This window comes from Lepidochelys kempii, chromosome 17, assembly GCF_965140265.1.
Source record: "Lepidochelys kempii isolate rLepKem1 chromosome 17, rLepKem1.hap2, whole genome shotgun sequence".
NCBI classification, from domain to species: domain Eukaryota; kingdom Metazoa; phylum Chordata; order Testudines; family Cheloniidae; genus Lepidochelys; species Lepidochelys kempii.
The window spans coordinates 5,741,540-5,758,198 of NC_133272.1; the positions used below are offsets into that span (position 1 = coordinate 5,741,540).

Sequence of the window (16,659 nt, forward strand, 5' to 3'; positions counted from 1 at the left end):
TTCTCTTGACAATATGAAATTCAAGGAAAATATATATATTTTTTTCTTTTCCATCTTTAAAGATTCCGTGTCAACAGGGTCTGTATTTGGACGCAGCACTACTTTAAATATGCAGACATCTCAGCTGAATACCCCACAGGACACATCATGCACTCATATACTTGTGTTCCCTACGTCTGCCTCTGTGCAAGTAGCATCGTCGACGTATACCACTGAAAATTTGGACTTGGCCTTCAATACAAACAACGGTTAGTGATTTTGTGTGTGTGTGTGTGTGTGTGTGTGTGTGTTTGTTTATTATGGGGGGGAAAAGTGTATGTTGGGAGTAAGGTTACTAAACGCAAATCTACTGACTCGTTGACTTCAAAACAAGATCTATTCATATTGTGTGTTTATGAAGGTATAGAAATTGACTGTCCTTCATTTTTTCAAGATGGAGCAGATGGAATGGGTATCTTTGATTTGTTAGACACTGGAGATGACCTTGATCCTGATATTATTAATATCCTTCCTGCATCCCCTACTGGATCCCCTGTACATTCACCAGGATCCCATTACCCCCATGGAGGTGAAATGGGCAAGGTAACTATTACGAAGTAAATACCAGAGTTTACCGATTTAGATTTCTCAAATTAGGATGACATTTGTAGAATACCAGGTTCTTATGACCTCTTGCCCTTCAGCTGTTCAATCCAATTTGATCCAAGAATTTGGAAAGCTGCAGATTTAATAGCATAACTAAATGTTCCAGTTTGTCACTAACTCTGCTTCTTCCTGATATTTGTCAACTTTTAGGGTCAAGGTACAGATAGATTGCTTTCAACAGAATCCCATGATGAAGTAACAAATATCCTGCAACAACCATTGGCCCTTGGTTACTTTGTATCAACTGCCAAAGCGGGTCCATTGCCTGAGTGGTTTTGGTCAGCATGTCCTCAAGCACAAAATCAGTGTCCCCTGTTTCTTAAGGTACTGTACTTCAGCAATTTGTACAGTGCTTTTCCTGAGCATTCAGTGGGCATTTAGAGATAAATGTGTAATGTAGGATCTGAATAGCAACATTTTAGACTTCTGAACTCTTTTTTTAAAGCAAATGAATACAGTAATTTTAGCTTTGTTCCAAGAGAGATGCACAATTTTTGTTTTCCTTAGAAACCAGTCCAGTTTGCATGTTTTTGTTCTTTCTACAAAAATGAGACATTTTTAACCGGAGCAAGAAAAGTTCAGAAGTGTTGTTCTCTTCTGAATAGCCTCTTCACATATTTGTTTCACAAGAGTGATGTTCCCCTTCCTCTTGCAACTGCAGCTTTGCTTACTCTTTCTCTTAATAGGTGTATGCCGCTGTATCTTGTGAGGAGTTGTTACACTAAGCGTTTGGCTAGACTTCTTCAGATTCCTGGCTCAAATTTGCCTCTGCCCCTTAATGCAAAAAGGAAAGATCTAGTATAACTACCTGGTTAAACTTGGAAAATGTAGTCTAGTACAGAGACATGGATAAAGCATAACACCTATATTCTGTTTTGGTCTTCCTCAAGTAAGAGTTTAAGTGGCGAATAGTCCTAGGTAGACATTGGCTCATCTATCCAGAAAAGGTTCTCACATCATGTGTATGTTGTCACTTCCATTTTCTTGTCTGGCACAATCAAGTCAGTTCTGCTGTACCTTCAAACTTTGAGTTGCTCAAATCTAGGATTATACATATCTGTGTCATATAACAAAATTATATGTCTAACCTGAAACAAAGATGAATAAAAGTAGCTCTCCCCCATGCCACGTGTTAAGCAAAAGTTCCATTATATGGATGCTGATGCTGCTGTTTTCTTTTTCAGACATTGTGTGGTATGCTAATAAAAAACAGTTGGCTTAGGAAGGCTACTAATACGCTAGTATGACTTTTGGTTTAAGACTCTAATATGCAAAACTTTTGTACTTGTACCAAAATATGATCTAATGAGAACTCTGAAGGTTACAATATTTTGTGGCTTTTTTTACACCTCCTCATTTGTGTAGTTGTTTTCTATTGTAAATTGCGCTAATTCTTTCAGTTTGCTAGGATTTACAGAGGTATCAGTATTTTACGGGTAGCAATAGTAATGCAAAATCTTGGTAAGATGTCATTTAGAAATCCTGGGCCAAATACTTCCCTGGGGTAAGTGGATAAACTTAGTGGAGTTGCATCCACTTCAGTCCCTTTTTTTTTTTGTTTTATTTTTGTTTTTTGTTTGTTTTTAAATGGGGATCTTGGCCGTATCTCCCAACCCAATGAAATGGGGTAGGTGAAGAGATTCTTTACATCCTATCTTAAGATACTTATATAACTTTAGCATAATGCATTAATCAAAAAATAAAACATGATATTAGAATATATGTAGGTTCTTCTGATTCCTGTTCTAGCTGAATGCATAAAATTAAAGCACTGTTTCGCTTTGTGTCAGATGTTAAGAAGTAATTCCAAAGAAGGTGTATATATTGTAAAGGAACAGGGATGTCTAAATTGAAACTAATGCAAGGGTGTCTGATAACGTGCCTGTTCTCTTTTTAGGCCTCTTTGCACCTCCATGTGCCTTCAGTGCAATCAGATGAGCTACTCCACAGTAAACACTCCCACCCACTTGACTCTAATCAAACTTCTGATGTTCTCAGGTATTGATGGTTTATTACTTAAAAATGAAACAGAATATTTTTAATAATATAACTGCATAACCACATTTTATTGCAGCATATCAACTTGGCTCTTTTGCTGTAAGGTTTATTCATTATTAATTGAATGCTGAGTATGCTTAGTGCTTCATGAAGGACAACACAAATCAGACACTGCTCTGAGTGGCTAAAAGATGCATTTAGTCATGAAGTAGTGCTATTTTTTTTAAAATAGCATCACTTTAGCATATTGTAGGTAGGCTGATTAGAAGTAGTGAGATCTTAATGGAAAGAGGCTGAATGTTGGATGCAACAAAAGAGGAAGGGAATTCCAGGTGTAAGGGTCCCAGGGGAAGAATATAGAATCATAGAATATCTGGGTTGGAAGGGACCTCAGGAGCTCATCTAGTCCAACCCCCTGCTCAAAGCAGGACCAATCCCCAACTAAACCATCCCAGCCAGGGCTTTGTCAAGCCTGACCTTAAAAACTTCTAAGGAAGGAGATTCTACCACCTCCCTAGGTAGCGCATTCCAGTGTTTCACCACCCTCCTAGTGAAAAAGTTTTTCCTAATATCCAACCTAAACCTCCCCCACGCAACTTGAGACCATTACTCCTTGTCCTCTCCTCTTCTACCACTGAGAATAGTCTAGAACCATCCTCTCTGGAACCACCTCTCAGGTAGTTGAAAGCAGTTATCAAATCCCCCCTCATTCTTCTCTTCTGCAGACTGAACAATCCCAGTTGCGTCAGCGTCTCCTCATAAGTCATGTGTTCCAGACCCCTAATCATTTTTGTTGCCCTTCGCTGGACTCTCTCCAATTTATCCACATCCTTCTTGCAGTGTGGGGCCCAAAACTGGACACAGTACTCCAGATGAGGCCTCACCAATGTCGAATAGAGGGGGACGATCAATATCCATTGATCGTCCCCCTCTATTCCATGGTATCTCCATCAATATCCATTGATGAATGGAAGAGAGATACCAAGGAAGCAGTTAGGCAAGAGGCTTGGAGGTACTGTGGGAATAGGAAGAGCTCAAAGCAGAGATGAGCAGGCATGTAATCATATTAGATGTAAGACATCGATAGAAGATAAACTAGTTTTGTTGGATTTTTTTAAAATCTAATGACATGAACATCTGGGTAGCATGATTGATTGATTGTTTTGCCACGCGGACAAAAAATGTTTTGCCTAGCCTTGTTGACCTGTTTCGAGAAGAGTGACTCTGAAGGCTAGCTGTTTCATAAGCCTGGCTAGTTTAACTCTAACAGCATAAATGTTTAGCGGTTGGAGAAGTTGGTTTGTTGTGAGATTGTGTGTAGAACACTGTCTGAAAATTATGGTAATGGAAAGTGTATAGCTTGATGGAAGTCTCTTTGCTTTACAGGTTTGTTTTGGAACAGTACAATGCACTCTCCTGGCTAACCTGTGATCCCGCAACCCAGGACAGACGGTCATGTCTCCCAGTTCATTTTGTGGTGCTGAATCAGTTGTATAACTTTATCATGAATATGCTGTGATCTTCATCTGAACTTTGCAAGAAGAGAACAAGGAAAAGGGATATTTCACTGCAGGACTAAGTTATAATTCTTCTCAGTTCAAGTTATTTGTGATGGGGTATAATTCTTGTTACTTCCAACAAATATTGTTTTGACTTCTGAGGGGCACATAATCCTGCTGTCTTTTGTTTCATTGACTCTACAGGACTCTTTTCAGAATGATGATTGATCAGTCAAAATGTATTATAACATTTTAGTGGCAAAATTAACCCTTTTTTCCCAGTCACAGTATTTGTGAAAAGTAATGAGCCATAGTACCCAGTCATGTTTAATGAATATTAAAAGCATGGAGACGAGAAGAGACGTGAGGAACAATAGGTTTCAACCTATGGCTTCAGAACATCAAGATGTTCTTGTATCGGATTATAGTACCTAGTATTCAGAAAATGCCTGCATCTCTTATTTATTGTAAGTTTTTAAATGTATAAATTGTCTTATATTTCTTAACCTCTTTTATAAAAATTTTCCTAGAAGGTTTATACCGCCTTCTTGCTTTAAAGCAATTGGTCTAAAATATATGTAATCGTCTTAATTAAAAGTTGCAGTAGGTTGCTTTTAGAGTATTATTTTTTTGTAAGGGGGTGGGTGGGGACAGTAAATTTGTATTGTCTTGATGTACAGTTTAATGGGGATAGAGGGGTTAATGTCCATACCATTGTGTGTGGGGGATTTACAGCTAAGCTGTAGTTGCAGAGTACATGTACAGTAATGAAGTTCACTGTGTTTATATAAATTGAAAAGGTACCGGGTCTTACAACATTTTATATCACACCTTTACAGAGTAACATAATGGCAATATATAAGTGATATTGTAGGTGGTTTAACTTGTAGTGAGAATAAAATGAATAAACTCTTCAATTTAATTTTGTGTTATGGCTCAGGGCTGTGGCCAATTTTTCAGACCTTTTCCATTTACTGTGGAAAGATTTATTACTACAAGAATCTCTGCTACCCAGTGTAGGTAACCAGGAATTTTTGGCATAGTGGGAATTGCATCATGTTCTGTAAGATTTGTGTTAGTCACAAATCAGATGGAACATGTAGGTAAAGAAAAACATAAGATGAAATTGCCCCAAAGACTCCTGTAGGCTGAAATTGCGCCCAGCTCTAGCCATTTTACAAATGCAAAAACAGTCAATCTTGACTTTAAGATTGGTGTGTGTTTGACTAAAATGTGGTGTATATAGATTTTCAGTGAATTCTGGTTTTCAGATTTTATTCCACTAGTGAAAGAAGCATTTTCCTTTTCCTTTTTGATCTATTTTTGGCACTGTGGTGAGGGTCCCAGGCTCCAGTGTATGGACTTCCCCTCCAGATTCCAGCCAAGGCATGTGCCAACGAGGCTCAGGCCTCCCTAAGGAAGAGACTCGGGAGTCATGGGACTTTCATATGCCTCTTCCTCTACAATCACCATTTTCCCCTCACCTAACACTTCCTTCCTTGACTTGCACACGCCAAATCTGTAATGCTCTAAAATGGCCCCTACGGGTGCTCGTGAGCAATTTCTTCCTTTGTTCCTCACCCCCTGACTGCCGGACAGAAAACTTACTCTTGCGATGCCTGTCAGTCTGATGTGAGAACCCATGTTAGCCTAGCACCTGGGTCTCACTGGACAACTTGAACTATCCATCCTGCCCATAAAGTCTTTAAGGAGCCAGTTTTAAAATCCCTTTGTGCACCCACTGTTAATCCTCTACAAGGACAAAAAATCACTTGTATTTACAAAACTAAATTTGGTATCTTACTGAAAATCATGTTTTGTAACTACAAAATATTTGCCTGAAATATCACTTCATGTGAACAAACATAACCTCTTTGCTAATATTCTATATATACAATATTAGCAGTCTTATTTTGTATAAAGAAAATGTACAATTGGTGACAGATTTTTTTCAATCATTTCTTCAAAATAACAGTACTGCAATCAGAAGTCAGCCTATTTTGATATTAAAGTTAAAAAAAATTTGGGTCTCTGCATTAATTTTTCTTGATTATGCTAAAACACACCACATATTGACTAGCATATTTGTTCAGTAGTAGCTTTTTCTTTTCAGTGTGGCTGAGATTTTTTTGAGGGAAAAGATGCTCCTAAGCCTGGAATTTTCAAAGCTTACATCCAATATTTTTAGCTCAGTGTTGCCAGATGGCTGATTCCAAAACCTATCTTAATGTTAACACACCTCTTTAGCTTGGAACTTGTTGGAAGTGGGCTGTTTAAAATCTGACAGTGACTTGTATTCATAAATGAGCCAGCTGCCTGAATGCTGAGGTCCAGTTCATACTATATAGTTAAATGAATGTACTCTGAAATTCCCCAACTGTAGGGAAGAACTGCTGGTAAAAGTTTTTTTTCATATGCAGTCAGAAATATAAACTGATAAATTAACCACTAGGAAAATATCAGAAGCCCCCTTTTTGAAGTGTTTTTAGAAACCATTTGTACTGGGAGACTTTAACTTCCCAGTGGCATCCATTGCCAGCAATGTACATATCAAAACTGCCGGCACCAAGGAGGTAACTATCATATTTGGCTTACTTCTAAATAAGTTACTTTCACCTTTTATGAATCAAATTTCTTTGTAATGATTAACCCTTCCTCTCTTAAAGTGGACATGATTAATTACTGACAACAACAATATTGTCACAGCCAGTTAACAGTAGAGTTGATCAGAAGGTGCAAGCTTTATAGCAGAGTTTATACAGATCATTGACAGTTCGAGCAGCAACTTCTCAAAATGCTTGTTCCTAGTGTTGGTCTGTGAAGCTCTCTGTTTAGTAGTATTTTGTATAAGTTCACCTATTCCTTTGTATTTTGGATTTCAAATGATAGCCACATATGGTGTCCTTCCAGCCAGTCAAAAAAATCTAGCCATACTCTCTTTATGCAAGCCATTCACTCATCTGGACTTAATGCTGTATGAATTAGATTCTTGTACACATTATTATTTGGCCAGTGGGCCACCAAGTGTACTTACATACAATCCTTAAATTTTTTAAGTAGTTGTAATTTTTAAAACTTTCTAACATTTTCTGAAATGGCTAAAATTAAAGTTATCACTAAAATCCTCAGCTATATTCTTGCTCAGCTGTCAGTATGGCACAGATGACTCTATTACTATATTCTTTTCATCTTCATATTTACTTTCTATGGTGACTTTTAACTTCATGTGTTGCTACAAAGATTTGCAGATGTCTTTAATCAAGCACTATTTGTTGTTACTGTACTGTCAAAATATTATGTTGCATTATTTAAAAACATTCAAATTTAATAGATGAAAAGATTTTTTTAAATGCTATTGCACCGTATAATTTGCTGCGCAACAGTCTATGGCATAGCATATCAGTCTGTTAATATTATCCATGTAATGTTACATGAAACAATGTTTTGGTCTGGGTTTCCTCTGAGAACTCAGTTTCTCAGTTTACGTGAAATTGTATGACAAACTATCTTGACACAAATTCTGAGGTGGAAAAATTAATTTTTTTCATCTTAATTGAAGGAATCAGAACTATGTCTTATATTTAGAAAATCTTATTTGTGGGTGTACTCTTTATTTTCAATGGAGTGAAACTTCATTTACAGTAAAACTGGATTTGGGACCTACAATAATCCTCAGGGTCACTTTTTCAGGAAGTTTTAATATAGCTTTAGGTTTTCCAAATAAACTGGATTTGAGGACCTTGAAAAGCTATTGGGTTTAAATTGCAAATTGTGGCATCATTACTGGACATGTCAGTTTCATAAATCTTCTCAAAACAGCTGGGTCACTTTAAGGGAGTTTTTAAGGTCTCACTCAGCAGACACATTTAATGGTCCAAGTCTTCTTATTTAATATGACATAAAATCAAATAAGGAACAAACACTATTGCTGCCGAATGCCATAAACACTGAGTTGTACAAATTGTGATTGAGGAAATGAAAAAGTTTATACTTTTAAAAAAAAAAAATTCAAATGGAATAAATTATTCATGAAGCCTTGATTGTGGCGTCTCTTTATTTCCAACCCTCAACTCTCTATACAACAGAAAAGAGCTGTGGCTTATTATGATTTGGGTTGAAGATGACCAAAATAATGGTCCTTTTAAGATGTAGCATAGACAGATTATACAGTAGAACCACAGAGTTATGAAGATCAGCATTACAAACTGATCGGGTCAACCACTCCCCTCATTTGGAACTAGAAGTATGCAGTGTGGCAGCAGCAGAGGCCAAAAAAACCAGAACCACCTGCGTGTAGTACTGTGTTAAATGTAAACTACTAGAAAAATAAAGGCAAAAATTAAAAAATTTGCCAAGGTAAGGAAACTGTTTCTAGGCTAGTTTCATTTAAATTAAGATGGTTAAAAGCAGCATTTTTCTTCTGCCTCGTGACATTTCAGAGCTGTATTAAGTCAGGGTTTAGTTGTAAAGGTTTGAAAGAACGCCCCTATTTGAAACATCCATGGCCAAACTGCTTGTAACTCTGCAGTTCTGCCACCACACTGCACTCTCAAAACGTTTTTTCTTTAGCTTTTTTTTTTTTTTTTTGGGGGGGGGGGGAGAGTTAGTATGGAGGTTAAAAGGGTGTCTACAACCGTCAGCACCTAGGCCAAGATGACACAGCTGCTGGTCCCTTTATTGCTTTGGTGCTGAAAGTGTGAAGGGGTTCAATTCGTTTTTAACATTCAGCACGTGCGTGGGCCCTGTCCCCAAGGAAGTGAAACTGTAGGTGGGCGGTAAGGGTCACTTGGAGGAATTGGCATCCGCTGGAGTGAGCTGTCTCGCTCAGGAAAGCTGATGCGCAAATACATTTGTCAGTCTCTAAGGTGCCACACGCCCTCCTGTTCTTTTCTGCGAATACAGACTAGCAGGGCTGCTACTCTGAACCCTTTGGTGCACTGGTGCCCCGATCCTGCCTGGGCTGCCCCCAGGCTGAGGGAGCTTCGCCCCCCTCCGCCTCGCAGCCCGCCTGGGCCCGAAACCTGAGTCCTGTTGTAACGTCCCCACGCGGCCGGGGCCTTGACGCCACTCCGTCAGACGCTATTTCGCCTGGCTGGGGCGGTGGCCGCGGGCTGCGCGCGGGCTTCACGCGCTGTGGGGGAGACACGTCTTCTGACTGACCCCGGAAATCCGCCAGCTGGGCTCGTGCCCTTTCTGTGACCACCCTCACGCCCGCTGCTGACGTAACCACTAACGACTTTCCACGCTCAAGCCCGCGGCCGCCTGACGTCACTTCCCGAGCGCCTGCCAGTTGTCCCGCCCATTCGCTGCTTTTCCGCCCCGCCGCTGGTTTCAATATTTTCCCGCCCATAGCTCCTCCTCCTCCGTCCTGACGTTCGCTAGGAGCGACTGTCACACGTACAACGTAATTGGAGCTGGTGTCTGTGATGTCATTAACAGGGGACAAGCTTCTGAATCCCCCGCCGGAAGGTAGCGGCGCGTGGGCGGGGCTGAGCCGAGCCGGTGGCGGTTTCGGGGCGAGAGGGGAACGAGTCCTAGGTTAGCTGGAGTCGGGGATTTTCTTCCCCGCTCGACGGGGAAGGTCCCGGACGCCTGGGTCCTCGTTGTGGGGTGAGGCTGTTAGAGCTCCCCCGCCCACACGCGCCGAGGGCCCGGACGCCGGGGTCCTGGTCGTGAGGGGGAAGGTTCTTCAGTCTCCCCGAGGGCCCGGACGCCGGGGCCCTGGTCGTGAGGGGGAAGGTTCTTCAGTCTCCCCGAGGGCCCGGACGCCGGGGCCCTGGTCGTGAGGGGGAAGGTTCTTCAGTCCCCCCGAGGGCCCCGACGCCGGGGCCCTGGTCGTGAGGGGGAAGGTTCTTCAGTCCCCCCGAGGGCCCCGACGCCGGGGCCCTGGTCGTGAGGGGGAAGGTTCTTCAGTCTCCCCGAGGGCCCGGACGCCGGGGCCCTGGTCGTGAGGGGGAAGGTTCTTCAGTCTCCCCGAGGGCCCGGACGCCGGGGCCCTGGTCGTGAGGGGGAAGGTTCTTCAGTCCCCCCGAGGGCCCCGACGCCGGGGCCCTGGTCGTGAGGGGGAAGGTTCTTCAGTCCCCCCGAGGGCCCCGACGCCGGGGCCCTGGTCGTGAGGGGGAAGGTTCTTCAGTCTCCCCGAGGGCCCGGACGCCGGGGCCCTGGTCGTGAGGGGGAAGGTTCTTCAGTCCCTCCGAGGGCCCGGACGCCGGGGCCCTGGTCGTGAGGGGGAAGGTTCTTCAGTCCCCCCGAGGGCCCGGACGCCGGGGTCCTGGTCGTGAGGGGGAAGGTTCTTCAGTCCCCCCGAGGGCCCGGACGCCGGGGTCCTGGTCGTGAGGGGGAAGGTTCTTCAGTCTCCCCGAGGGCCCGGACGCCGGGGCCCTGGTCGTGAGGGGGAAGGTTCTTCAGTCCCCCCGAGGGCCCCGACGCCGGGGCCCTGGTCGTGAGGGGGAAGGTTCTTCAGTCCCCCCGAGGGCCCCGACGCCGGGGCCCTGGTCGTGAGGGGGAAGGTTCTTCAGTCCCCCCGAGGGCCCCGACGCCGGGGCCCTGGTCGTGAGGGGGAAGGTTCTTCAGTCCCCCCGAGGGCCCCGACGCCGGGGCCCTGGTCGTGAGGGGGAAGGTTCTTCAGTCCCCCCGAGGGCCCCGACGCCGGGGCCCTGGTCGTGAGGGGGAAGGTTCTTCAGTCCCCCCGAGGGCCCCGACGCCGGGGCCCTGGTCGTGAGGGGGAAGGTTCTTCAGTCCCCCCGAGGGCCCGGACGCCGGGGTCCTGGTCGTGAGGGGGAAGGTTCTTCAGTCCCCCCGAGGGCCCGGACGCCGGGGTCCTGGTCGTGAGGGGGAAGGTTCTTCAGTCCCCCCGAGGGCCCGGACGCCGGGGTCCTGGTCGTGAGGGGGAAGGTTCTTCAGTCCCCCCGAGGGCCCGGACGCCGGGGTCCTGGTCGTGAGGGGGAAGGTTCTTCAGTCCCCCCGAGGGCCCGGACGCCGGGGTCCTGGTCGTGAGGGGGAAGGTTCTTCAGTCCCCCCGAGGGCCCGGACGCCGGGGCCCTGGTCGTGAGGGGGAAGGTTCTTCAGTCCCCCCGAGGGCCCGGACGCCGGGGCCCTGGTCGTGAGGGGGAAGGTTCTTCAGTCCCCCCGAGGGCCCGGACGCCGGGGCCCTGGTCGTGAGGGGGAAGGTTCTTCAGTCCCCCCGAGGGCCCGGACGCCGGGGCCCTGGTCGTGAGGGGGAAGGTTCTTCAGTCCCCCCGAGGGCCCCGACGCCGGGGCCCTGGTCGTGAGGGGGAAGGTTCTTCAGTCCCCCCGAGGGCCCCGACGCCGGGGCCCTGGTCGTGAGGGGGAAGGTTCTTCAGTCCCCCCGAGGGCCCCGACGCCGGGGCCCTGGTCGTGAGGGGGAAGGTTCTTCAGTCCCCCCGAGGGCCCCGACGCCGGGGCCCTGGTCGTGAGGGGGAAGGTTCTTCAGTCCCCCCGAGGGCCCCGACGCCGGGGCCCTGGTCGTGAGGGGGAAGGTTCTTCAGTCCCCCCGAGGGCCCCGACGCCGGGGCCCTGGTCGTGAGGGGGAAGGTTCTTCAGTCCCCCCGAGGGCCCCGACGCCGGGGCCCTGGTCGTGAGGGGGAAGGTTCTTCAGTCCCCCCGAGGGCCCCGACGCCGGGGCCCTGGTCGTGAGGGGGAAGGTTCTTCAGTCCCCCCGAGGGCCCCGACGCCGGGGCCCTGGTCGTGAGGGGTAAGGTTCTTCAGTCCCCCCGAGGGCCCGGACGCCGGGGTCCTGTTTCCACTCTGGAAGGAGGGCGGTTCAGAGCTGGGGTCTGGACGCCTGGGGTCTGCTTTCAGTGGAGGGCTAGGAGCGGGGCCCCGTAGTCCCTGCAGGAGGGTTCCCGGCCCTGTTGTTGTCCCGCTTTGCAGCCTTGGGCAAGTCGTGTTACTTCCCACTCCCAGGTCGCTAGCACTGCTGCCCCTTGCCCTGGAGTCTGAGGTGAGGCTGCTGAGCAGCCCACTGTGGGTGCTGTAATAGAAGTGGCAGAGATGAATGCAGTTATAATAAATCCTTGCTTTGGCTCTTCGGGGTTTCTTTGCTATGTTGGAGGCGTGTCCCATTTTGGAGACCTGGTGCCCCAGGATCTCAGAGCATCTTGGAGAGGCTCACGAACTTAACTTCATGTGAGCTCTTAGTGACACTTGAAAATAGCACCTGGGAGCCCTGATTAATAGACTTCCCTCGCCTCCCAGAGCTGCAGATAGAAGGCAGACGTCCTGTCGCAGCCTCCGTCTTCCAACCCCTAGACCCACCCTCAGAGACATGAACAGAACCCAGTAATCCTGATTCCTAGTCGTTTGCTTTAATTGTTAGACCACATTTACCTGCCCAGAGCTATCAAAAGCTGTGATGCACCCTATACAAATGAAGCATTTATTTTATTTTATTTTATTTTATTTTATTTTATTTTTTTCTGATAATTGTATCTTTGTTTTGTCTTTAGGACTGGTGGTAAAAATGGCAGAGTGTTCTGGCCTTCAGTTTGTCAGCCCCTATGCATTTGAAGCAATGCAGAAGGTGGATGTTGTGCGCTTGGCAGCACTAAGTGACCCAGAGCTAAGGCTTTTGTTGCCTTGCCTGGTGCGAATGGCTCTTTGTGCCCCAGCTGATCAGAGCCAAAGCTGGGCTCAGGATAAAAAACTTATCCTTCGACTCCTTTCGGGAGTGGAAGCTGTCAACTCAATTGTTGCCTTGTTGTCTGTGGATTTTCATGCCTTGGAGCAGGATGCGAACAAAGAGCAGCAGCTTAGGTAGCTAAAAGTATATATTTTTAAATAATGATTGTTTAGAATCGTGTATGTGTGAATATTTAATCTGAATGTTGCTATTATCTTCCAGAATATAATAGCTATAGCTATTCATGTTAGCTTGTCTTGATGCTCAAGTGGCACTGTGCTAAAACGCTATTTCACATCCCATGCGAGTTTCTTATACCTTGGGCTTAATAGATCAGCACGCAGCGGAGGTGGTGGGATTTATTGCTTTTCTCAGTAACTTAATGTTCTCTCCCCACCTCCGAAGCTGGACAAGGGGACACTGATGCCCTCCAAAGGAAGTCCTATCCAATCGCCTTTAACCAGAAGGACTAAGTTTTGGAATTCAGGGCTTCTGAGGGTGTGTGGGAAATAGGGGCATCCTGAAGCTGGATGGCACCCCTTGGAACCATAAAGATGCACTTGTTAGCTTTGGCTGTGGTCTGTGTATTGAGCGGGGATAGAGGCACCTGTGTTTTGACAGTGTGTTTGAGCATTTGTCATGTGCATTATTTCCCTATCGAATGAGATTTGAAAATGTCATAAACTCATAACTCTTCTATTGTCCTGAGAAGACTATCAAGGCAGTTTCATAGAATCAGCAAAACAAGCGTAGATTGTTGTTTTATTTCTTGCTTTAATATTTAAAGTGCTCGAAAGTATGGTGATGAGCATGATATAAGAACCTATATAGAACAGAATAACCAAAAACGCTATTGGTTTCTATGCCTTATTTTTTTTAAACAGCTGTTTTTGCCTTTTAATTATTTGTTAGACACAAACTTGGAGGAGGCGGTGGAGAAAGCATCTTGGTGTCACAACTTCAGCATGGTCTGACCTTGGAGTTTGAGCACAGTGATTCCCCTCGTCGGCTTCGTCTTGTGCTTAGTGAATTATTGGCAATTATGAATAAGGTGAATGTCTTTTTTTTTTTTTTTAAATTCCTTAGTGATTGTAAATTTGGTATTGGTGCAGATGAAGAATCTGATAGATGGCAGTGTTGAGAACCTGGCAAAAATCAGTCTAATGTTGTGCATGTTGCATTTGGCCTTGCCAGTGCATCTGAATACTGACCTCCAATCCCTTAGCTACCCCAATCCCAGGTCACTATCAAGCAGAAATTGTCAATGATGCTAAATTGTCTAGACTAGCTCTGTTGGTAATTTAAACCCCATGTGAATCCAGCTTTCTAGAACTGAAAGGCCAGGGATAAGATTTTTCTAAAGTACCTAAATCCCATTTTTATAAGTGACTTAGACACTTAAAAGCCTTTGGGCTTTTGCTGTTAAGTGCCTAAGTCACATTTGAAAATGGGAATTAGGCTTGTAAATGCTGTAGGCACTCCTGAAAATTTTACTCCCAGCCTATTGTGCAAATGTTGCCTGACCACTCCCACCCTCCGTATTGGACTTTATTTTACTTTTCCACCTGGGAATTTATCAGATTTATACAACTATCAGTGGACAGTGCTATTAAGTTTGAAAAAGTACTTTCAATTTTAATATATAGCAGGCATTATTGCTATTTCTATAACTCTACTTCAACTAGTACAGTAATTATTCTCCTATAAATTCTTCCTTCTCCCTATAAAAGTGCACACATTTGTTACAGTGTTACAGCATGATTGATCCAAAATTCCACAGATGGTTGTGCTGTAACTGATGATTAAGGCTAAGATTATGTCACGCAGGTTGCGGCAGTTACGGAATCCGTGACTTCCAGCAACCTCCCTGACATTTGGGGCCCCGCAGCAGCCCAACCTCCGGGAGCAGCCTGGGGACCCTCCAGCCATTGCCCAGCAATGGCGGGTGACGGGAACCCCCGCAACTGACAGGCCATCGCCACTGGTGGTGACCTCTGAGCTGCTCAGACACTGCGAGGAGCCAGGGCCCCCTGCAGCTCCCAGCCACTGTTGCCGGTGACAGAGGGACCCTGGAGCTGCTCAGTGGCCATGGGACCCCTCCGAGCACCTGGGCAATGGGAGTCCCTGCAGCTTCCAGCTGCTGCAGGGTGTGGGGAAGGATGCTGGACCCTCCTCCATTCCCATTTTGTCATGTATGTTTTTAGTAAAAGTCAGGGACTGGTCATGGCTTCTGTGATTTTTTGTTTATTGCCCGTGACCAGTCCCTGCCTTCTACTAAAAATATCCCTGACAAAATCATAGCCTTATTGATGAAGTTATAAGCAGATTAATTACCTTGTAGCCTTTTATGGTACCAGACCACATTGAAATATTTTATACTTGAAGTTGTATGTATACCTACAGTATATGTATTAAGAACACTTAATCGAAAGCATAGTGAGTTAATAGAAAACCAAAACTCTTTTTGGGATAAATATTTTGTATCCTTACACAGAGTTTCAGGCATTTGAGGTTCTTTAATATCCTATGTGTCATTTTGATTTAATGATGAGCTGTTGTTTTTAATCACAGCCATGGTTTTTAGACGAAAGAGCTGCTCCCAAAAGATGAACCACCTAAGAGGGTTGGTTCCTTTTGTTATGTGAAATTCAGAGGCTGCTTTTGTTTACCATAATTGCAGTTGCATGCTCAAATATTATGAGCAACTCTGTGGTTCTTGAGAAATTTTGTTAAAGCAGAACTGATTACTGGCAAAATAGTCAGTTTATTATTGACCATTCTTAACATATGCAATCTATTGAGTTCAAATCCATGTGAATTTGATGGAAACCAATGGCTATGCTATTTAGTCACCTTATTAAGCTTGTACCATGATGAACAACTTCTTTCTGTAGGTTTTGGAGTCAAATGGTGAGTTTTTCTTCAAGTCATCTGAACTCTTTGAGAGTCCTGTCTATTTGGAGGAAGCAGCAGATGTTCTCTGTATTTTACAAGCAGGTGCGCTATTCTGTATTTCTGAAGCTTTGAGTAATGATATTTTAAAATTTGTCAATGTTTCACTCTAACACTAAACTGGTTCTAATTTCATAGATGGTTTTAGACTTAAAAGTCCACCCTTATTTCTGGAGTCATCTTAACTGATGTAAAACTAATGGCCAGCTCTTCTGAAGGAGAAGTGGCCCATTCGTTAATCCTAAAAGCCCAATGCTAACTGGAGATTGACCCTTAGAACCCTGTGAGTGAGTGCAATGGCTTCTAAAACCCTGTTTCCATTCAGAATTGCCTTCGCTGTTACCCATAGTGGATGTGGCTGAAGCTCTGCTACATGTTAAAAATGGAGCCTGGTTCCTGTGTCTCTTAGTGGCCAATGTTCCTGATAGCTTTAATGAAGGTAGGCTGTAATTTATGGTGTTCACCTTTTTTTTTTCTGGGAGTTTATAACAACTTAAGCATTAAAAATTCATTCCAAGTAGTATTCATTCTGGTAGCCCGGAGACACTTGTGTGGAGAAATTTAATTTGGATACATCTGTGTCTGTCTTAGGGGCATTCCTGTCCTGCTGCGTTCCCTCACTTAATGCTCACGCTCTCCTGTGATATGGCCACTGCTTTTCTCCAAGGAGGCCTAATTGGGACTCACTGCTCTGCCTGTCAAAGTATTCCTAAAATGCAGCATCTTATCTTTAGGTCACCAGTTTGAATCTGACCCAAGTCAATAGTGACCACAAAATAACACCACTGTTGGGTAGTAGACTACATCAGTCCAGTTCCTAGTATATGAGCATCCCCATTACAAAGCCCTCATCACAGTTCATGCTGATTAAAGAGGCTAAGAAACGCATGGTCATTGGTGATGAGCTTCCCTTTTGCCTCTGCG

The 16,659-nt window shown here is 45.0% G+C and overlaps 2 protein-coding genes across 9 annotated transcripts in view; both read left to right on the forward strand.

Annotated features, from left to right (window-relative positions):
* The window catches only part of MED13 (mediator complex subunit 13), an 80,047-nt gene extending 71,865 nt beyond the window's left edge, over positions 1-8,182 (forward strand). For all 5 annotated transcript variants that reach the window (XM_073315788.1, XM_073315789.1, XM_073315791.1 and 2 more), the window contains 5 exons: positions 63-248; positions 434-582; positions 796-969; positions 2,543-2,643; positions 4,030-8,182. In XM_073315788.1, coding sequence (XP_073171889.1) covers positions 63-248; positions 434-582; positions 796-969; positions 2,543-2,643; positions 4,030-4,162 — 743 coding nt within the window. In that variant the 3' untranslated portion in view covers positions 4,163-8,182. The remainder of the gene's footprint in view (positions 1-62; positions 249-433; positions 583-795; positions 970-2,542; positions 2,644-4,029) is intronic.
* A 1,343-nt stretch (positions 8,183-9,525) lies between these two features.
* Positions 9,526-16,659, forward strand: part of INTS2 (integrator complex subunit 2) — a 29,178-nt gene continuing 22,044 nt past the window's right edge. Inside the window, exons 1-5 of one of the 4 annotated variants that reach the window (XM_073315137.1) lie at positions 9,526-9,611; positions 12,611-12,917; positions 13,696-13,834; positions 15,678-15,780; positions 16,061-16,174. In XM_073315137.1, coding sequence (XP_073171238.1) covers positions 9,569-9,611; positions 12,611-12,917; positions 13,696-13,834; positions 15,678-15,780; positions 16,061-16,174 — 706 coding nt within the window. In that variant the 5' untranslated portion in view covers positions 9,526-9,568. The other 3 variants (XM_073315139.1, XM_073315136.1, XM_073315138.1) reach the window with 3 other exon arrangements.